The sequence below is a fragment of the Pseudopipra pipra genome, chromosome 12 (genome assembly GCF_036250125.1).
Source record: "Pseudopipra pipra isolate bDixPip1 chromosome 12, bDixPip1.hap1, whole genome shotgun sequence".
In the NCBI taxonomy this organism is placed as follows: domain Eukaryota; kingdom Metazoa; phylum Chordata; class Aves; order Passeriformes; family Pipridae; genus Pseudopipra; species Pseudopipra pipra.
This window is the reverse complement of record NC_087560.1, coordinates 20,908,480-20,930,062: the sequence shown is the minus strand read 5'-3', so window position 1 is coordinate 20,930,062 and position 21,583 is coordinate 20,908,480. Positions and strand designations below refer to the sequence as shown.

General features: G+C 50.7%; 1 protein-coding gene and 1 long non-coding RNA gene across 3 annotated transcripts in view; one reads left to right on the top strand and one right to left on the bottom strand.

Moving 5' to 3' along the window:
- LOC135421112 (uncharacterized) overlaps positions 1 to 21,583 on the bottom strand; it is a 141,846-nt gene that overhangs the window by 114,822 nt on the left and 5,441 nt on the right. The window lies entirely within an intron of this gene.
- GOLM2 (golgi membrane protein 2) lies at positions 1,177 to 21,063 on the top strand. 2 transcript variants are annotated; one of them, XM_064669366.1, is made up of 10 exons: positions 1,182 to 1,790; positions 7,374 to 7,428; positions 8,426 to 8,528; positions 9,594 to 9,684; positions 10,559 to 10,703; positions 10,929 to 11,009; positions 11,365 to 11,463; positions 12,551 to 12,724; positions 15,411 to 15,578; positions 19,832 to 21,063. In XM_064669366.1, the coding sequence occupies exons 1-10, from the start codon at positions 1,464 to 1,466 to the stop codon at positions 19,900 to 19,902; spliced, it is 1,314 nt and encodes a 437-aa protein (XP_064525436.1). In that variant the 5' UTR covers positions 1,182 to 1,463; the 3' UTR covers positions 19,903 to 21,063. The 2 variants fall into 2 exon arrangements, with proteins under 2 accessions (XP_064525435.1, XP_064525436.1); XM_064669365.1 differs by lacking the exon at positions 15,411 to 15,578 and having other exon boundaries at positions 1,177 to 1,790.

Here is a 21,583-nt window from a genome sequence, read left to right as displayed (position 1 = left end):
ATGTACATGCTGTGACATGCATGGTGCGTCTCAGGAATGGATTTTATACTCTATTTCTTAAATGCTGTTTTTTGGTTCTTTTAGGAGGAAAACTGATGCCCTTCTGTTCCTCCCACGTCCTCCCCAGACCATTTGCAGCTGGAGGCAGCAGGATTGTGCTATGCACGTGCTGTGCCCAGGAGCTCCCTGAAAACCTCTGCTGTGTGAAGGGCTTGGCCACAGCAGTGCAGCAGAACTGCTACTAAATACCATCACGGGGAATAAAACCAACAGATCCAAGGTGTCTGTGTCAGTGACCACTCGGAGGCCTGACTTTGCTGTGATTTATCTCCCCTCACACTGAGGGAGCGGCTGCAGCACGTCCCGAGGCTTGGAGCTGGTTCTGGTTTCAGCCCAGCTCTGTGTCCCTTTTCCCCTGTGAGACCCTGTGCCACAGCACCAGCAACAGTGTGTGAGGCAACATGATCAGCAATAAACGATGTATCTGAGTGTTTCTCACAAAACAAAAGACTCACCCCCTCACTTCATTCCCAGGACATGCTTTGTTCCCTCAGGAAACACCTTCCAGGTGAGGAGTTAACAGCCCACCCGGTTCCTGCCCATGTCCCAGCACATGGACGTGGAGCTGCTGGAGTGAGTTCCGAGAGGCCATGGACATGCTCCCAGGGCTGGAGCCCCTCTGCTCTGGAGGGGCTGGGAATGTTCACCTGGAGAAGGATCCAGGGAGACCCGAGAGCCTCTTCCAGGGCCTAAAGGGGCTCCAGGAGAGCGACCCGGGACAAGGGATAAAGGGACAGGACACAGGGAATGGCTTCCCACTGCCAGAGGGCAGGGTTGGATGGGATATTGGGAAGGAATTCCTGGCTGGGAGGGTGGGGAGGTGCTGGCACAGGTTGCCCAGAGAAGCTGTGGTTCCCCCTGGATCCCTGGAAGTGCCCAAGGCCAGGTTGGACGGGGCGTCCCTGCCCATGGCAGGGGTTTGGGCTGGATGAGCTTTAACGTCCTTTACCGTCCCTCACTGTCCCCGCGTCCCCTCCCGCCCGCCCCGCGCTGTGACGCCCCCACAGCCCGACCCGCCCTCAGGGCACGGCGAGGCCGCGCTCTCGCGAGAGCTGCGCGGGCTCCTCTCGCGAGAGCGGCGGGCGGGGCGCCGCGGTGGCGGCTGAGCCGGGCGGGCCCAGCTCGGTCCGTGCCCAGCTCGGTCCGTGCCCGGAGCCTGCGCTCGGTCCCTCCCGGCCCGGCCCGGCCGGCACTGCCACCGGCACCGGCACCGGCACCGGCACCGGCTCCGGCACCGCCCGCTCCGCGCCCCTCGGGCACAGCGCCGGCCTCGCCGGCTCCCCTTCCCCGCCGCCTTCAGCGCCCCCCCGGGGGTCCCCCCTTTCCCCCTCGCCCCCGGTCCCCTCAGGGCCCCCGCGCGGCCCCCCCGGTGCCCGGACGCCGCCGCCCCCTCGGCCTCCCCCATGGTGGGGTTCGGGGCGAACCGCCGGGGCGGCCGCCTGCCCTCGCTGGTGCTGGTGGCGCTGCTGGCCGTGATCGCCGTGCTCGCCTTCCACTGCTGGAACGCGGCGTCCCGCCAGGCCCTGCTGCGGGAGGAGCTGGCCGAGCTGCAGAGCCAGGCCCAGCGCACGGAGGTGGCGCGGGGCCGCCTGGAGCGCCGCAACTCCGACCTGCTGGGCAAGGTGGACTCGCACAGGAAGCAGCTGGAGCAGAAGGAGGCGGACTACAGCCACCTGAGCAGCCAGCTGCAGGCCAGGGACGGCCAGGTGAAGCGCTGCGAGGACGGCAAGGTAAGGGGGGGTCCCCGCTGCCCTGGGGCGGCTCTGTCAGTCCTCCCCCGCCCAAGGTGTCCCCGCAGCCTCTGCTCCTCAAGGGTGAAACAGGGCCCCGAGGCGCTGGGCTGGTGCTGTGGGACAACTGCAGTGCGCTCCGGTTTCTGAAAACACCCCTAAAGCCGGCTGGAAACGTCCGGTGTGTGCGAACAGTGAACACCCCCCGAGCTCGCCCTTTTCCATAAGGCTGTTTTAAATTTGTTTGTTGCTTTTTGAGCTTTCTGTCTCTGCTGAGGTTATTTGATCTTTTGTGATCAGGCAAGAAAACCCAGACAGAGCCGTAAAGCTGCAGTTTCAAGGGAAATGAAACCCGTGTGCTCTTCGGTGGCACCCTGAGCTTGCCTCTCGGAATGCCTGGCACAGTACACTCTGATTTTTATGCTGCCAGCGTGTGCTTGGGGAAAAAAAATCCTGCTGCTGACATAACGTGTCATTTTGCTTGGCTTAGAGCAGCCAAGCTCATACAAAACTCAGCTGGTCCTTTCAGTGGGGGTGGCCTGGGGATCTCTTTGTTGTGGAGGATGAGTGAGTGCCTCGACTTTCACTGTTCCTCTTTCATAACCATCTCGAGAGCTTCCCAGGGCTCAGCACACAAGTTCTCCTGCTGAGGGTGAGTGCGGGGAGTATTTGCATGCAGGTCATCACTCCGTTCCTTGAACACTGTTCTCACAGTGGGATCTGTGGAAATGCCACACTCTCAGGGTTATTGCTGGCTGGGTTTGGTTTTTTGGCCCTTTATATCACACAGAGGATGAGCCGCATAAAAAAATGCATTTAATTGTCAGAAAAAGCTGAATCCTTGCATGCCCCATTCCAGAGTTAGACTCCCTCAAAATGATTAAGTTTGTATTAAAGTTTCCTACAGAACCATTAAAATTAAGCCCTTTGTGTGTTCAGCAAATTTATTTGTTTTTCCCCCGAGATTGGACTAAAAAGCCCAATTAGGTATGGAAGGGACTCCATGATCTTAAAGGTGTTTTCCAACCTCAGTGATTCAGTGATTCTAAAGCAGTTGGGTTTTAGCCAAGACACTTCCCTTCTGTCTGCAGAGGGTCAATCAGCTTGTTTGGTGTGTTAGTGTAACTGCCTGCAGGCGTAGAACTGCCCTGCTGGGGTTCAGGTAAGCTATCAGGAAGAATTCAGGAAGTGTTTCTTCCTGGAAAGGGTGGTGAGGCCTTGGCAGGGGCTGCCCAGGGAGGTTTGGAGTGCCCAGCCCTGGAGGTGTCCCAGGAAGGCCTGGCCGTGGCACTCAGTGCTCTGGGCTGGGGGACAGGGTGGGGATGGGGCACAGGGGGGATCCATGGGCTGGGAGGGCTTTTCCAGCCTCAGGGATTCTGTGCTCCAGTTTCTGGGCTCTGACAAGGGGTACAAGATGTGTGTTTTTGTGGAACTCTGTGATGTGTTACTGTAGGACACTGGGACAGGAGGTGCAGGTGCTGTTGGGGGTGTAGGATGGTCTCCTGGGAGCCAGGGCCCCTGGATGCACAGGAGACAAACAGGGTCTGTTGGGCTGCTCCTGCCTGCTGAGCACTGGGTGTTCCCCATAAATCTGCCTGGGGTTTGGGTGCTCTGGGAGTGGGACATTGCACAGGGAGGGCAACAGGAGGAATGTGCCAGGGGGACCCCAGAGGTTAAATTCACTGTTCATTGCCTGCAGCGTGTGCCCTCTGTCTTCCTTCTTTGTTCCAGAGGCTGCCAGTTAAGGCCCTGTGAGCTCATGGACTTTGACCATCCACTCTCTTGTGTTTAAAATGTTTGTTGTACCCTAAAAGGCCAGAATAGCAGGATTTTATCAAAAAGCAGTCACTGGCCTTTTTCCTCCCATGTGAGCCACTGTCTTTTCTCAGAGGCAACAATTCTAACCTTTCTCTAAAAAAAACCCCTTTTAAGTGACTGTGTTTAAGTGACTGTACTTCTCTGAGAGAATAAAGCTTTGTTTTAGAGAATAAAGATCTGTCACCAAAAATGGGAGCAGATATAAAGTGTCCAGCCAAAAAAGACTTGAATAATTTTTTTTGTCTCGAAACAGAACTTGGCAAGTCTATTTGACTAAACTAGTTTTTACCAGTGATCATAGTCCATTTATGAAATGCAGGAGCTCAAATAAAACCCCAGCACTGGTAATTCCCAGAGTATCAAGTGATCACAACAAATCCAGGCTTATTTCATGGAAAACGGGTTTGAAAGGTGTTGCTCTGGTGGTTCTCAGTGTCAGTTCTGCTTTGTGCTCCTTTGTCCTTAGCTGAGGTTCTTTGCCTTGTGGTCACATAAATCAAGTGCCTTTCCCAGTGCTGAGGCAACTCCAGTTTCTGCAGCAGCTTCCCCTTGGCTCAGGGATCTCTGGAGTCCCCTGGCTCAAGGATCTCTGGAGTCAAGCCCAAACTTTTGGCTCTCCCCTCTCTCCCCGGGGTGTGGAATGAGCTGGGATATGTTTGCTCTTAGGAGCAAATGTGGGACCATGACCTTGGTGTCTTGTGTTTAAAAAGAAAGAGAAAAAACTTGAGTTCCTGGGAGTTCTGCTCTGTCACCCTGTGATGAGCTCCTTGGTGATCTCTTGTGCCTTGGAACAAACCAGGAGTTCTCTCTTGGAGCTCCCTGTGAGAGGCAAACAGGGGTAGTGCCTGCCTGGAGTTTGGGGAGGTGCTGCATGCACAGGTAGCACCAGCTTCCTGAGTGTTCCATGGTTTTTTGTAGCATACCATTAGGGTGTGGTTTTTTTCCATAGCTTCCCACATCCGTTTGCAAGAGGGTCAGTAAAAGGCGTGGCTGGCAGGAGTTGGTGTGGAGAGATTGCAGGTGGCAGGGTCCTGGCTGCAGGGACCAGGCCAGGGGAGGAACACAGCCTGGCCCTTCCCTGCTGCCCAGCAATGCTTGGGTCAGACCCCCCTGGGAGCAGCTGGGGCTGTTGTTTGTTGCCAAAACTCCCTGATAACTCCCCAGACCACAAAGCTGCAGCTTCACAGCAGCGAAGTGGAGTTGTTGTATGACAAGACTGACAACCCAGACAGCGCTGGAGGGTTGCCATGTGTCCATGCACAGGATTTCTGGTGGGGTTTGCTGTGCAGGGCTCATTGGGCTGCAGAGGGTTTATGTTCTCTGTCCCAAGTGCTTGGACAGGCCCTGAGGAGCCCCTGAGAGCCCTGAGCACTACGAACAGGTCTAGACTGAAGGAGGATGTGGCTCAGGAAGAACTGGACCTGCACCGTGGCTTGTGGGATTTGCATGTGTAGGTGGAACAGATCCCATGAATCATAAAAAAGCTTCTTCCCTTTCTGTCCTTCAGATGAGGGACATTTGCTGTCAGCTGAGCTGGATGTAAATTCTGTCACTTCTCTCTGAAACTCAGAATCACCAAAATGAAAGACTGTGTGATCAAACTGCTGCTCCTCTCACAGGCCAGGCCATGTGGTTATGGGATGAGCAGGAGCCAGTGGGAAGGGTCGCTTGCGAGGAATTCTGAGAGATGAGGGTTTGAAAACAGACCCCACTACTTCCCAGGGTCTCCTTCGTTTGTAGATTTACTGGGTTCTGAGAAACAGCTGCATTAGAGTGGAAAACAGAAAATTGTGGTGATTATTGTCAGTGGTTTTGCAAAATAGGGAAAGATACTTTTTCATTAGCGCTCAACAAATCCCTGTGTGCACCTTCCCCCTGTCCTGGGTCTGTGGGAGGGGGAGCTGGCATGGTGGGCACCTGGGGCATGGAAAGGCTTGGTGATGACTTGTGTCTCCTCTTTCCCTGTGAAATCCCCACCACAGGGCTACCTGTGCTTTTGAAGTGAAGCTCTGCAAGTCCAAGCCAGGCTGTCCCTGGATGGGGTGTTGCTTTGGGCATCCTGTAAGTAGAGGGCCTTGAATGCCTCGGTGGGCAGAGCATGTGGCAAACATGGCTCTGACATGCCAGGAGGCTCCTTGAGGGTCCTTTGGGGCGGGGTATTTTCTCCCTGTTCCAGAGCAGTGTGATCAGGGGGCTCAGGTTACCCAAAGATCACATTCCTAGTGGAATTAATAAATGCTGACAGATTAACTGTGGAGCTGGACTTTTCAGTTACGTTCTGGGGTTTGAAGGAAATATGTTCGAGGCCATTCTGTTTATTTTACTGTTCTTTCTGCTCTGTCCCTAATTTTTCAATTCCACTTGCTTTTGTTTTTTGGGAAAAGCCTTGTGAAGCAGCTCTGTGTCCCCTCATAGGTGGGAGCTGTGGTTGTGTCCCTCCACACTCCAGAACTCTTGGCTTTCGTTCTGGGCATGGGACAGGGCCCGCAGCCCCCCATGTGTCCTGCTGCCAGGGATGAGCCAGGATCCTGCAGGCTGGCCCAGAGGCTCTGGTTGGAGCCCTGTGCATCCCCAGGAAGCTGTGCTGCATCCCAAGGAAGCTGTGCTGTGTGCCGGGAGCTGCCGGATGGTGTTCCGTGTACACTGGGAGCTGCACAAAGCGCCACCGCAGCAGTTCCTGCAGTCCCGGGGCAGGAGAGCCTGATCACACCACAGGGGACAAAGGGATCAGCCCAGTCTGGGGGCCTCTGTGACAACAAAACACAACGGGAAAGAGCTTGAAATGAATGAATGATTTGCCAAAGGGAAGGCGGAGGTGGGGGCAGGAAGCCCCCCAGGGCAGGTGTGTTTGGGGTTTGTTTTGGCAGGAAGTGGAGATGACTGACTCAGACACTGGGGGGAACTGAAACAGCCCCTGTGTGGGGGGGTGTGTGTGGGTGTGCCAGCCCAGTGGCTGTGCTGGCACTGCTGTCCCCAGAGGTGATGCTGACCTTGTCCCCCACGAGTGACAGCCCCACTCAGCACCTTCCTAGAGTTACCCTTTCTATCATCACAGAACTGCAAGAGGAATAACCTCTGGGGTGCTTCACAGCAGGTGGGGATTTTCCACCCTTTCTCAGCATAGTCAGTTCATGCATCTTCCTCTTCATTCCTGCTGAGTTTTGTCTTTGTGTAACAACAGGAAAAAGCATCTTTACTTCAAGACTTTGTGTACATGCATTTCTTACTTACTGTAACTGGTATTCTTTTCCTTACTGAAAATACCAAATTAAAAGCTGTTGTGGAATTTTACTGGTGTCAGATTCCCTCTTAAAATAAAATTTGTGTTAGGAATATTAAGTAACAACACATAAGAGATTTATTTAAATATAACAATTCTATTATTTGATATACCTTAGGTAACAATTGGTTTTGCTGTTGATGCTGCAGGTTTAGTTTTACCCACCTGTGCTTTGACATTGGCCATTCGCTGTCCCTCCTGCAGTATCAGGATGCAGCGTGTTTATTTTAGTCCTGACAATCTACTTTTTTGATAGAAATGTGTTCTGGAATTAAATTTAAGCCCTTGTTAGCAAAGCCTGAACACAGTGTTAGTTTGGTGATGTCACTAAATACACAGGACTTGGATTTCCCAGAACTTTTTCATTCCCGTAATCCTCTCCATAACTGGCTTTACAAAGCAAACAGACACACCTGAGTGTTTGCAGCCCAAACCCTCACCAACCCCCTGTTACCTGTATTTATCCAGCCTTTTCTTCCTTCCAGGTGAAGCTGCAGAACAACATCTCGTATCAGATGGCGGACATACATCGGCTAAAGGGTGAGGGATTCGTGGCCAAACTCACTTGGCAGGCTGGAGCTGTGCACTGTAACTGCCCAGGTGCTGCAGAATGCAGTTTAAAGGAAGGATCAGGTTGTGCTGGAACATCCCATAATGTGCAATCCCATTGTGTTTGTTGGTTACCTGGTGTGGGTAAGTGCAGGGTTGGCTCTTGTGGACGTGGCTGTCTGCAGAAGGAAGGTGTGCTCTGGCACTGCTGACCTCCAAGGCTGGAGAATCGTTTTCATGGCCAAATACACAGTTTAGTATAGTTTGATCAGAAACACTGTGATGGTTATGCTGGGTTAGAAAAGCTCCAGAAAACATCTCTTAAGGCTGTTCTGTACAGACATGATTATAATGCCTGTGATCTTACTGTGTCTGGAGTATTGCAGAGGGAGCTGGAGCAGCGAGTGCCCAGATGTGAACATGCCTGCACACAGCAACACACGTGGTTTCTGCCTGTATCTGTGCAGCTGCAACTTAAAACAGCAGAAAGCTTAATTACTTGTAGCCTGAGGAGCAGGGAGAACTTCCAGAGCAGTTGTGGAGACAGGAAATGCGTGTTGATTTTATGGATAGCGGGAAGGTGCCTCCTTTCGTACAGTCACTACAGACAGTGTTTGAGCATCGTGCCTGAAGTAACCTGGTAGTGCTTTTGTGTTACTCAGAGTCACAGAATCTTTCAGGAAATTGCATTTCCTGACAGATGGGGAAATTGCTTTCAGAAGCCTTACACAATGCTAAGGTAAATAAAAATTTAGGGGGTTTGCCATAGCATCAGAAGAACCTCTCTAATTTGTGCTGCCATCTGGCACTTGTCTTTACATGACTGAAGTGGTATCTTCTTCAAATTAGTGTAAGAATCTTTATATCTAGATGAACTAACATAAAACTCAAGCAGTGTTTTACTTATTTGGCAATACTGAAAGTTGTGTCTGCCCCAGGGCATTTCCCTGTATGTCTCAGTTCACGTTGGTGTTTCCTCCTGGCCTAGAACAACTGGCGGAGTTACGGCAGGAGTTCATCCGCCAGGAGGATCAGCTGCACGAGTACAAGAAGAACAACACCTACCTTACAAGGAGGCTGGAGTATGACAGGTGTGTCCTCAGGAGTGCTGGGAACTGCAAGTTTGTGCCTGTGATGGGGGTCTGTATTTACTAAAAAGTGCTAATTAATCCTGTGTCTGCTAATCCTCCAGCCTGAGCGTGCTCACTTGGCAATGCACAGTAGTAGCTGTTTGACTTTCAAGTTCTGTTTCTTGGTGGTGTCCTACTCCTCCCTCAAAGTGAGATAGGAGTTAAGGGGAATCTTGACTTACTCTGGAATTATTCATCATTTTTAAGTCAATGCATTTTTTATGACATGGAGATTTAGTTAACAAACACGTGGCAGAATTTAATGGACACTGTGTCCATTAAACTGTGTCACTAGTGTTGTTAATTGCTGCCTTTCTAACAGTGTAATTTCATTTGTTTTAACTGAAGCTGAAAGCAGCCTTGCTTAAAATTTTAAACTTAAAATTATAAGTTGACCTCAGTCTTTTAAATTGGTGATGGAGAAAGAGGAAGAATATACTCCTGCAGCTTTGAGGAGTGAGGGAGGTTTAACACTTGAGAAAGTGTTGGAAGCTTTCACAAACACAAAATGCTCTTTCTGTGCTGTTGAGGGTTTGTGGGAGATGGGAATTCTGCTGCTCAGGCTGATGTCTGTGGCTTGTTAGGGAAGTTGGGACACGTGGCTGTGTATTCAGATTGTGTTATTTGAGTTGGGAGCAGTAACTGATAGTGGTAGTTGTGTACCTTCTCTGTTGACAGCCATGAAAGACACATTGCTGACAGATTAACTAATATTTGCTGACAGATTAACTGTGGAGCTTGACTTTTTGGTTGCATTCCAGCTTTTGGAGGAAATATATTCAAGGCCATTCTGTTTGTTTTACTGTTTTTTTCTGCTCTGTCCCTATTTTTTCCAGTTCTGCTTTCTTTCTGTATTCAGTCCATTCCCACTCCATACACATGCCAGGACCAGGCTTTTTGGACAGACTATTCTAGTTATATCTCAGGTTTGGCTTTTTGTGCCACTTCATATTTTCCCCCTTATTTGATTTGTGGGAGAGCAGATACAACAAATGAAATATATCTAACGGTGTGTTTCTCCTCAAGCCTGCAGTGTGGGCAGCAGATCAAGGAAATGAGGCTGCAGCATGAAGAGAACATCAAGAAATTAATGGACCAGGTTGCACGGGAACAAAAGGTAATGCCAGGGAATTTTGTGTTGAGTGAGAAGAGCCCAAAGTCTGCTGTTGGCCTCAGGAATGTGGAGGCCTGGGACAGTTCTCTCCTAAGGCTGTGTTAAACATCCCCCTGAGCAGCCCTAAATGGGTGTTAATGAAGGAAATCTGCCTGTTTGCTCAGCCAGTGGACTGAGCTGGAAGATGAGAACAGATTCTTTGCTTTGCTCCAGCCTTCCTCCATCCAGCATTGCTGAGGGTTTCAGTTCTTCCTGGAACGTGGATGTTGCTGCTCAGCTCTCCAGGGTGGGATCTGTGTTCCCACAGCCTTGCCCAGGTTATTGCAGAGGGAACCTGAGCTCTGCTGAGGCCTCGAGGTGCTAATGTGATGGAAATAACAGGGTTGGAATGGTGTCAAGGCTGGGATTACATGAAGCTGCCAGTAGAATTTGGGCCTCTTTCCTGCAAACTGATGAAATAACCCACTTTGCTTAAAATTTTGTTTTCTTCCTTTGTCTGTCTATAAACATCTCAAATAATAAGGCAGACTGAGAGCAGATTTCCAACAGATCTTTTCTTACAGTCTAGAATTCCTTCAGGGATCTGACCTGAGGCTTGAGGCCAACCATGCCTTAAGCTGTTTGTGTTGTCCTTAGCAGCTGATCTGGCAGTAGAAGTGTCCTGCAGCTGTGCTGTCCTGTGCATTGTCTGTTCAGTTGTGTGTCCATACCCCAGGAGCCAGGTTTGTACAGAGAGGACTCTGCTCTTTGCTTTGCCTGTCAGTGAGGTCATAAATGCAATTTTGCTTACCCAAAGTAATCTTAAATTCGGGGGCATTTGTTTTGTAATTTCCAGGCACGTGCTTAATATTGGCTCCTTATGAATTTGTTCTAACAGGCCACACAAAAAATTCAGTCCAGCAAAGACACTGAAGTCAGTCCCAGCAATGATGGCCAGGCAGTACCTGAGACTGTTGCAGAGGGGGAAGGTAAAGACACAGAGAAGAATGAGGAGCCTTCAGAGCATGTTGTAAATGACAAAGGTATTTCCTTTTCTGGCATTTCTGGTGGAGAATGGCCCAGTTGTGTTGCATCCTTTGCCATCCTCCAGAACTATGCATTTCTCTGAAGTAGAATAAGGAATTGTTTGGCTCAGATAACTTGATTAGCTGCAGTGATTTTACTAAGTTAGAGCCTCCCACAAGGGGGAAATTCACTGTTCAGACTGAAAGGTTAGTAAGGCAGAATATCCTGTTCTTGTCTTGCAGAGAAAATCAAAGCAGGAGGAGATGCAGGCATGCCTGAAATAGAAGATAATGACCCAGCAAAAGCTGAAGATACTCCCACTGGTGAGGAGAAATACTCTAATTCTTTCATGTTTGGGGTCTTGGTGACGTATATATTGTGTGTGAACACCATGTGGTTCACAGTGAATGCAGGGCTTTGAAATCTCTGTGGTAATAAAATTCAAGTGCAATGTAAAATCAGATCATTTCTGCTGTGCTTTAGAGGTTGGAATGCTCAAAACTGAATGTTTCAGATAATCCCCCTCCTGAAATATTATTGTATTTTATATTTTCATCTGTGGTTTAAAACCAAGAAAACAAGGAAACCAAAGACTTTACGGGGTTGTTAGAGTTAGACCAGGTAAATAGTGTCTTGTTTGTTTGCTGTTAATGCTTTTGTCCCTGTGTTTTGTTTTAGCTTTAAAGAAGACACTTATTTCAGCTCCTAAAGGTGAAGGTCATCCACCTGTTGTGAATCTTCCAACTGAGCAGCCCCATGCTCCAAACCTGGCACCAGGTACAATTCCTGTTAGCAGGTGACAAGGCAATATTTTGGTTACCAGAGGAAAACCAAAGATAAATTCCTGCAGGATCCAAAGTTGTGTTCTTGCCTGGCTGCTTGGTGTATGATTTCCACACCCGGAATTCCTGGGCCTTTGGGCCAATTTCAGCCAAACCTGAGTTAGAAGTTTCAAAGATAAGTGCTTGGAGAGTCCTCCAGTGGACAGAGTAATTGAAATTAGTGTTCCTCCCTAGGGTACTAATTAGGGCTGCACCCTCAGGGGTTGGTTGTTGATCTCTTGGTGGCCACAGTCAGAGATAAACCAATGTTCCTGTCTCTTGCTCAGAGTCCTCCTGCCCCTGGGAACAGCTCACTTGAGAATGATGTGAGGGAGGTTTAGGACATGAGAACTGGAACTCCTGCAGCGATATAACTTTAATATTAATAAATTAAATATAAAGTTGTCAAGATGACAAAACAGCTCCAAGTTTTTGTTCTGCCCATTATTGGTTCTTTTGGAAAAAGACAACAGAAGTTTTTCTTTATTTCTTTCCTTTTGCAATGGATGTGTGAGCAGAATTCCAAAACGAGGGAGCTCAAAGGCTGCCTACACAGTTAAAGATTGTTGTTTCCAAATGCCAAATCTTTTAAACAGCTTGTTTCCTTTAAAGGTGGTCCTTCATTTTCACTTTTATTGATGAGAAAACATAAGATGCAGCAAGTGAAAAGCTTGCTTTGTTGAACTTGGAGTTTATGGACAGGAGTTTGATGGGAATTTCAGGGAAATCAGGGTTTTCTTGGCTCCTTGGCTGTGGAGTCCTGTGATTCTGGTTATTGTTTTTAGCATAACTTCTGTGCCCTGCCACACCCTTGTCCTCAGATCAGACCTCTAAGCAATAAATGATGCTTGGTAGACTTGAAAAGCAGAATCAGCAGGAGGATAAAGGAAATACATGAATGTGTTGTTCTGAGCTTCCTCGGGAGCTGAAGCACGTGCAGAGAGTCAGCTGGGGAGGTGATGAGGTGGGATTGATTAGGAATTAAGATGTGCCTTCTGTGGAGCCGTGTAAGAGCTGCAGGCACTGACACCTCCTCACTGCAGGTTTGCCCAGCGACAGCGATGGAAACGCCGACCTCGCGAAGCAGATCCCTCCAAATTCCCTCCAGCACCTGCATGTGGAAGAAAAGGTGGAAACCCAGAAAGAGCACAAAATTGAGGCAGACCAGATAAAACTCCCAAAGAGCCGAGTTAGCGACTTGCAGAAGATTAAGCAAAGTAAGTTGGCCAATATCACACACTTCAGTGAATGAAACACATCCCTTCGTTTTCTGTCTGTGGTAGTGCCTGTCTGGGAAACAGGGACCATTGCAGAGGGTGGCTTTGGAGAGGAAGCCTGGGAAGGATTGTAATGTGTTCCTAGGTAAAAGATATGCTTTAATGTGTTATTTTTCACATGTATATTCAGTTATTTTAAAAAATTATTTCCTTATTGGAGTTTAGAATGCTTTTGGAAATGACTGCACAATTAAATAGATTAAGGCAGGACTTTGATACACACAGGGTATTGAGTTACTCACTGTATTACTTGACTTAAATACTGTGTTTTGGACAATATTGTAAGAATTCAGCCCTTACACCAGGGATCTTTGTTGTGGGGGCAATGTGTGTTGGACAGAACGTGTTTCCAGAACTTTCCCTTCCATATCTGCTCAAGGCAGGAGCCTCCAGGCAGGTGTACACAGGTGTGAGTGTTGTGGGTGATGCTATTTCTGGAGACCCAGTTCTGACTGTTTAGTGCTTGGGTGGGGAAGGGGTGTTTGGGAGGGAAAACTTACTGCTGAAACATCTCCTCTTGGGTTTTTTTTTATCCAAATAAGATTTTTGTGAAGAAACAGATCTTTTGGGAAGACTGTGGTTGTTCTAACATGACTCGTGGGTCTCTGTGATGCAGCAGGGATAGGTGTATTAGGTTGGCACAGAACCTGGGCAGTCTTGGCTTCCCCTCTGCACCCTGAGGTCTTCAAGGCTGCTTAGTTTATCAAGGGAGCTTCCCGAAGAAGCTTCAGGAATGAGAGACCTTCCTATTGAAGTTGTTGGGTTTTTAATGGATTATGTGTTTTCCCTGGCCATGTTTTAAATGATGGGGGGGTCTAGTTGTGTAGAAAGGAGCTGTGCAGGAAATGTCTCCATTGTAGGCTGGGAGGGGGTACCTGGGAGCCAGGACTTGTCACTGGTTTGTCTGTTCTCTTTGCTCCTTCATATTTGGGTTAGATGGGATTTGGGGAAGGAATTCTTCCCTGTGAGGGTGGGCAGGCACTGGCAGATTGCCCAGAGAAGCTGTGGCTGCCCCTGGATCCCTGGAAGTGTCCAAGGCCAGGTCAGGCTAGTGGAAGGTGTCCCTGGCCATGGCAGGGGTGGGATGGGGTGGGTTGGGCTTATGGGGGGTCCTGCACACCAGGGGCTCACTGAGCTCAGCTCACAGCCTGTGTGGACCTGCTGCATTTCCTGGGATCTCCTCATCATTTTGATTTTTCCTTCTGTCAGCTTCAGTTCGTTCAGTGCTTGTGTGTCACTACCTCTGGCACATCCACAGGCTGGTTTTGCTGGAAGTTGGATACATTCCCTTGTGTTTCATGGCTCAGTTTAGGTTTGACATGTGCAAATCCTCCTGTCCTGCCTGGGTTTTGCATATAATGCAGTGTCAAAAATACCAACAGTAATAGCCAGGATCACTCAATTAGACATGAACAGGGAATGAATAATGTATGGAACTTGGGATTTCTAAACAGATGATGGTTTCTTCTTGCTTGTTCTGTGAAAATACCTGAAACTGCTGTTTCTGTCCATATGAGCTGCACTGGGTGTGATTCTGCTGCTTTTCTCCCCATCCAGAGAAGAACCATAGCACTGCTTCTGTCTTGATCTTTATATACTGCCACACAGAAAAGTTTTCATTGTTTTGGGAAATAATTTCATTTTCATATCTGTCCCCTTTTAATCCTGGGGTTGAAATCCTCCTCCCGTTTACTTCCCTGTTGATTACTCCCCCTGCAGATCTCTCACCACCTGCCCAGCAGCCTTGGTGCCCAGTCTGTGAGGATTGTATCACACTTAAAGCATTGTTTTCATTTATACCCAATCCTCCAGGCCTGTGGCCTCTGCAGACTCAGAGCTGCTCCCTTCAAGCAGACTGCACTGTGCTGGGCTGGAACAGCTCTCCCTGCATCCCATTAAACACCAGCTCTGACCTGGACATCCCACCAGTGGTCTCTCTGGATGCCTGGCTGACTGTCTGCTCATTCCATGGTTCCGGCTAATTCCCGTTTTTCTTGTGCGTTGTTTCAGGATCTGGAACTATTCCTGATTTTTTGTTGGGAGGTAAAAATACTGGGTTTGGGACATTTTGAACCCCGTTAAAGCTCAGCAGGAGAGCAGAGTGTAAAGCCAAATGAATGAGGTGGTTACAAGCCGAGGTCAGCCTGCAGGGCAGGGCTCTGCTGGGTTCCCTGTGCCAGCTGGGCACACCCTGCAGGCATTGCCAGGCACCACATCAGCAGTGGATCCCTGCAGCCTGTGGAAAATGCCAGGCCTCAGGAAAAATGGATACTAAACCTTCCACGGAGCGATGCTCTTCAGAGTTTTGAGAAAACCTGTCAGTGCCCATAGGCAATGCAAGGTGGTTGTCTGGGGGCTCACTGCAGCCCTTCTCCATGGAGAGAGGAGCTTGGGACAGTCAGATTCCAGGAGGTCCAAGTGCTGGGTGACAGAGCGTGTCCTTTCCACACGGGGGTGCTCCATAAGCCTTGTTCTCCCCCTGTCCAAACCCTCTCCCTTCTCCCTCCTCTCTCTCCAGCTGGAACTACCCCAGACCCCAACTGCCTCCACCCGTGACCTGCTCTCGTGTAGAATCTCCCTGTTTCTTTCCTCTCTGCTGCTGACTCACTCCTTTCCTACTCCACAGGCCGGTTCTTTGATGAGAATGAATCCCCTGTGGACCCGCAGCAGGGTTCTAAACTGGCAGATTATAATGGGGATGATGGGAACGTGGGTGAGTATGAGGCAGACAAACAGGCTGAGCTGGCTTACAATGAGGAAGAGGATGGTGATGGTGGAGAAGAAGACGTCCAAGGTGAGCTTGGGCCTTATCTCCATCCCATTGTGATAAATCCACGCTGAGTTACTTGTTGAATTTGTGTAAAGCCTCGCTGGTTTAGCTGATCATAAATTGCTCAGACAGAGCACCAGTCTTCAGGGAGAGGGTGTTGACACCTCACTGCAGTTGGGTATAGTTCCTGCTAGGAAAAGCAAGGCACTAAATTCCAGCCATGGTTTTACCCAAACCCCCAGCTCTGGCCCCTGGCTGGGTGGCCCATGGGCATTGACATTCCCAAATTGTCCAACAGAGGAATGTGGTGTTTTGGGTGCTGCTCTGGTCACACCTGCCTGGAGCTGTTGTGCAGTGGGGCCTCAGGCAGCAATTCCAGGTGTCACTCCTGTGCATTATACACAGATTCAACAGGCTTGTGGTGTTCTTGCTAACCAGCCTCCGAGCTCCTGAGCCAGTGCTGCCTAATGCCCCTGTGTGTGCATGGCCACCCCTCCTGCATGTGGCTCCTGCATCCCCTCCCTCGCTTGCCTGTCCCTGCCTGTCCCTGCTGCTGTCTGCCGTGTGCCTGCCTTGTCTGCCATTCTCCATCCAGCTGTGGGGACATCTGGGACAGGCCTGCATGTCTGTAGGGGGAGAATGTTTGTGTACATAGAGAGTATTTCCAGTTAAATGAAAGTGTAAAATAAAGAGGGGGGAAAAACAGGAGATGGTAAATCAGCCCCCTGATTTTGACCCTCATAATGTAAGTTTTTAGCTGGAGGTTTTTCAGACACGTATTTAATTGGTATCTAAGCATAATTAATGGGCAAAGCTGTTAAAAAGCAGCTGATTGTGTGGGCATGTACTAAGTGCAGTGTCAGCAGGCTGGGCTGGGCTGGGCTGGGAGTGTGAAACTCATGAACAAGGGAAAGAAAAGGATGGATCAGAACCCTGAGCGATTAATTAACTGACTGATGAACTGCAACCCTCTGCTCCAGCTGAGGCCTTTTCTGTGACCCTTGTGCTCAGAATTCACAGTGGGTTTGTGTGCTCACCCCTGTCCCTCCAGAGGGGGATCCTTGGGCTGTCATCTGCTCATCCCAGCTGGCAGCTGCAGGAAGGCACAGCAGGATTTAGGTTGGATGGGCTTGGAGCAACCTGGTCTAGTGGAAGGTGTCCCTGCCCATAGCAGAGGGTGGAATGAGGTGGGCCTTAAGGTCCCTTCCCACCCAAACCAGGCCGTGGTTCTGTGATTCCCGGTGTTCCTGTCGGTGCTGGGGCAGTGGGAGCTGTGTTCCTCACGGTTCTGCTGTGTCCTGAGCTGGGAGTGGGGGTGTCCCGGGTGTCCCTGTGCCCTGCACACCCCACCAGTGCCCGGGGGGTTCCTGCTTTAGTCCCTTGCCCTCAGTCAGCAGTGGGCCATGGCCAGCTCCTCACTGCAGTGCTTCCTTTCCTGGGCGTCAGGGTGCAGCTCTGGCAGTTCTGACCAAGGCCATGGAAGTGCTGCAGAGGCTGTGCTGGGCTGTGCCCTCTGCCCACAGCCCGGCTGTGCTGCCCACCGGGAGGGGGGGGGTGGTCGTGGAACCACGGAGTCACTGAGGTTGGAAAAGCCCTCTAAGGCCATTGAGTCCAAGCTCCCCCAGCACTGCCAAGGCCACCACTAACCTGTGTTCCCAAGTGTCACATCCGCACATCTGTTAAATCCCTCCAGGGATGGAGACTCCACGCCTGCCCTGGGCATCTGTGCCAGGACTGGACAGCCCTTTCCGTGAAGGAATTGTTCCCAGTATCCCACCTGAACCTCCCCTGGCACCACTTGAGGCCGTTTCCCCATTTGTCCCTTGTTCCCTGGAATCAGAGCCCGACCCCCTCGTGGCTCCCCCCTCCTGGCAGGTGGCTGGAGGTGGCTGCCCTTGTGGGGATGCAGTGCCCTGGCCCTCGGAGCTCCTGCTGCTCCATCAGCACCAGTACCTGGCTGGGGGGCCTTCCCAGGGAGTGTGGCTTCAGGAGTCAGTGCCAGGTGTGCTGTGAGCAGTTCCCAGTGGCATGGACAGCATTCCCATGTGCCACTTAGGAAAGGGTGGGTGTGAGGCAGTGACAAGTGGTGCCAGGTTGTTAAAAACCAGATTGTGCTTGTGTGGCTTGCAGTGTCAGGGGTGTTTGAAAAAGCAGTGCTCTGACTGACAGTGACCCCATAAAACCATCTCCCATCTGCGTGGGGTCCCTGCTCTGGTGGCTTGGAATTTGGACTTGAGGAAAATCCTTTTCCTGGTGAACCCCTCTGTGTCTCTGTATAGACAGACTGGGTTGATGAGGGTCAGTGAAGGTTAAAGGGTGACTTCTGGGAGCCTTTTACTGAGGGATGGTGTGAGCAGAGTGTGTTACTACCTCCAACTGCAGTTCCCAAGCCCTTTGTTCTGTTGTTCCCTAATAACTTGTTGAGTTGGCTTGAGCTGTGATTTGAATGTGGCCAGTGGTGCTTCCAGGGGCAGCATTCCAGGAAGAGTGTCTGCTTCAGGCATTACACTGATTTCTCTGCAGGGCAGGAGAGGGGAGAACTGGTGGCATTGGAGGGAGGGTAGTTACAGTTGTTTAGGGATGGGAAAAAATAAGAATTTCTGTCTAAAAACTGTCAGGAAAACATCACCCAGGATTGCATCAGGCTGAACAAAGCCTGCAGCACGTGCCACAAAGCCACTGGATTCCACATGGTTTCTGTTGCCACTAGGAATGTGTGGGCTTAGATTGAAATTATCCAGGGAAAATCCTGCCCTGTGGGAGATGTGCTGGGGAGGGGCAGCCCCAGCCTGGTGTCCCTGCCCTCTGAAGGCCAGGGTGTGTTTGAAGGCAGCGGCTTCTGCTGCAGGAAGGGGGTTTGTGGTGCCCGGGTGGTGGAGGGGGAGGAACTCCAGGAGGTCCAGGTGCTGTGTGGCAGTTCCTCATGTGCCATGCAGGGAAACTCCAGCCCTTTGCTGCTGGAGCAGGTGCCCAGCAGGTCCCTGCCTGGCCCAGGGGCGAGGGGTTGTGGGTGTGTGGAGAGCTCCAGGCAGCTGGTGAGAGGTGGGTGAGCTCACACTGTGGTTTCCATTCCTGTGAACAACCATCTCCTGAATATGAGGGAACAGCTTTGAGGTGCAGGAGAAGCTCATTAATTGGAACAAATGGAAGTTTTGTGGGGTTTTCACTCTTTGAGGGAAGGAGGCCAGGGAGCCACATGGGACAGCTGGATTGTGGCAGGTAGAATGTGGAATATTTTAAAATATCACATAAAATAATACTGAATGTGCATTTTCTCTGTGGGTTTTCTGCATGTGCTGCAGTCAGTGGTTACATTGAGGGGGCACAACTCTGGGGGGGTTATTTTACCATTTCTCAGGAGGCTCAAAGGCCAAACCCCAAGCAGCAAAGTCAGGAAGCAGGACAGAGGAGAGATGTAGAGACAGACAGACAGTGTCTGGGGCTGGAAGGGAAGGTGAAACATCCACGTCTGCCCATCAGGACAGAGCTGGGACTCCCTTGGGAAGAGGAACCAAAGGCAGCTGGGGGCTGAGAGAGCCCCTGCCCGCCGAGCCTGTGTTCCCTGGCCCAGTGTGCTGAGAGAGAGCAGGGATTTCTGTGGATAAAAGGCTGGGAAAGGTTTTCCAAAGCCTCTCCAAATTTACCCAGGAGTCTGAGATACAAGACAGCAGTTTGGAAAAACACTGACAGCAAAGTCAATTCCAGCATCAGGAAACATCCCATCAGGGAAAAATGTGTCATGCCACGTCTGTGTGGAAGGTGCCAGCTGGGAAGTAGGTGGGAAAACTATTCCCTTGGTCTAGAAGGGGTGCTAGTCCCAGAGGTTCTGTGAAGCCTTACTGAGTGAACTCTGGAATGGGTGAAACCTGGGAATGGGACTTTCCACAGGAGTTGGGTTTCAGTGGGAGAGTTTGCCGTGTTGATAGCAGGAGTCTCAAAGCCAGCAGCGTAAGTGGTGCAGGCCCTGGGGGCAGCCAGCCTGTGGGGCGGGTGGCACTGCAGCCAGAGCTGGTGGCACTGCAGCCAGAGCTGGTGGCACTGCAGCCAGAGCTGGTGGGTGGCACTGCAGCCAGAGCTGGTGGCACTGCAGCCAGAGCTGGTGGCACTGCAGCCAGAGCTGCCACCCCAAGCGCTGGCACCACGTGCTGCTCCTCCGGGCCGGTCCCTGCTGGGCCCATGGGCCATGTCCTGGGGAACTGCACCGGGGTGCTCGGTCAGTGTTCACATCAGCTCTGATCCAGTGCCTGGGCTGGAACTGAACTGTGATTTTCTTGCAGATGATGAGGAGCGAGACCTGCAGAACGACCTGGGGGACTACAAGTCCCGCTTCAGCGACGGGGTCCTGTAGGCCCGGGGCACAGAGAGCCCAACCCAAGGACTTGAGGTGCTGCAAAACTGAACCAGTTCTACTCCAGTGTATCCTACTTCCAAGGAAGCTGAGAATAAAGTGCCGAGTGTGCTCAGCCAGCAGGTGAAGAGGAGCCACTGTACATATGTACATACTTGTACTGCTGCAGGTTGTATTAAACCAGCATTGTCACATGGAGCCAGTTACTCAGCCTGGTCCTTATCTGAAATAATCTTTACACTTAAGCCCAGTCTATAAACACAGGCTGAACTGTTTCTGCCATGTACAACACTTTGGAACCTGGAGGACTTGTACAGTTTGTACCTGATGTAACAAAGCTGCTGTGGAAGCCATGTACAGCCAAGGACTCCTTTTCTACAGTCCCACCTGTGTGGGCAGAACTGCTTCTCCCGAGTGCTGGGTTTGTCCAGCAGGTGAGCCCCGAGCTGGGAATGAGAACTGAACGGTTCAATAGCTGCTCCCTCCTCACTGTGACCCAGGCTGGGGCAGCCCTCGGCACCACTGAGCTCCTGTACAGTGACCACATCTCATAGCTAGAGCTGCAAATCTGTAGTAGGACTTCAATAATTTGGTTCATCCCCAAAAAGTTGTGCAACTAATAGCTTGATTTAAAAGATATAAATTGATATAAATTGGTATAAATAATTATAAATAATTCACAGCTTGTAGGAAATCTTTGTGTTAAAGACAGCAAGGGTGTGAGTGAGACACGTCTGTCTGCCCTCGACAGAAGGACCAGCCCTTCCTGGGTTTGCTGCTGGTGTGCTGTCCCAGGCTGTCCAGCCCAGGTCCAGCCACTGCAGCCCATTTCCAGTTTGATCCTTGCTACACAGCTCTGAACACCTGCCATGTCCCACGGTCTGGTTTTCTCCATCAGATCTGTAAGTCAGACCCTCCTCTGTGTTCTGTGTTTAAGTACCGTCGGAATTTATGGAGATGATTCCATGGCTCTGCAGTGTGGGAATAAAGGGGATTGTCCTGCCTGCTCCTCCCAGGGCTCCTGGGGACACAGGCTGTAGGCCCTGATGAGGGTGACTGAACTCATCCCTGTACTCAGGTGCTGGGCTGAAGTAACGGGTCAGGTTTGCTCATTGCCAGCTCAGTGAACCTCTTAAATAAAGTTCAACGCTCATACAGTTATTGGCGGGGTTTTAAGACAATTTATTACTGCTTCAGGTGTCAATGGCAAAAAAAGCTGCTGCATTCAAAAAGTGAAGGTCCAGCTCAGTGCTGTGTTCTGGTTCAGCACCAGCCAGTGTTCTCTGTAGTGCAGCATCACGTGGCACAGCTTGGGAAGACCAATAAATTAAAGAGCTACTTAAATGTAGAGGTGAAGCCATTCTGCACTCACAGCTTTAGCTGCTTTTCCCTGCCCTGCTGTCCTCGCTCAGTACCACGGCTAGGGCACATCCCAAGTGGGTGTGACACTGCCCAGCTGCTCTGACAGATCCATGAAAACAGCTCAGAATCCTTCCCTGGGAGGGTGGGCAGGCCCTGGCACAGGTTGCCCAGAGAAGCTGTGGCTGCCCCTGGATCCCTGGAAGTGTCCAAGGCCAGGCTGGACGGGGCCTGGAGCAACCTGGGCTGGTGGGAGGTGTCCCTGCCCAGGGCAGGGGGTGGCACTGGATAAGCTTTAAAGTCCCTTCCAACCCAAGTCATT

What these genes read in the sequence shown, in the direction of transcription:
- GOLM2 (XM_064669366.1), top strand. Translation starts at nt 1,464, where the DNA reads ATGGTGGGGTTCGGGGCGAACCGCCGGGGCGGCCGCCTGCCCTCGCTG. An exon ending in GGACATACATCGGCTAAAGG is followed by an intron (nt 7,429 to 8,425) that starts GTGAGGGATTCG and finishes CTCCTGGCCTAG; the next exon opens with AACAACTGGCGGAGTTACGG. An exon ending in CTTGCAGAAGATTAAGCAAA is followed by an intron (nt 12,725 to 15,410) that starts GTAAGTTGGCCA and finishes CCTACTCCACAG; the next exon opens with GCCGGTTCTTTGATGAGAAT.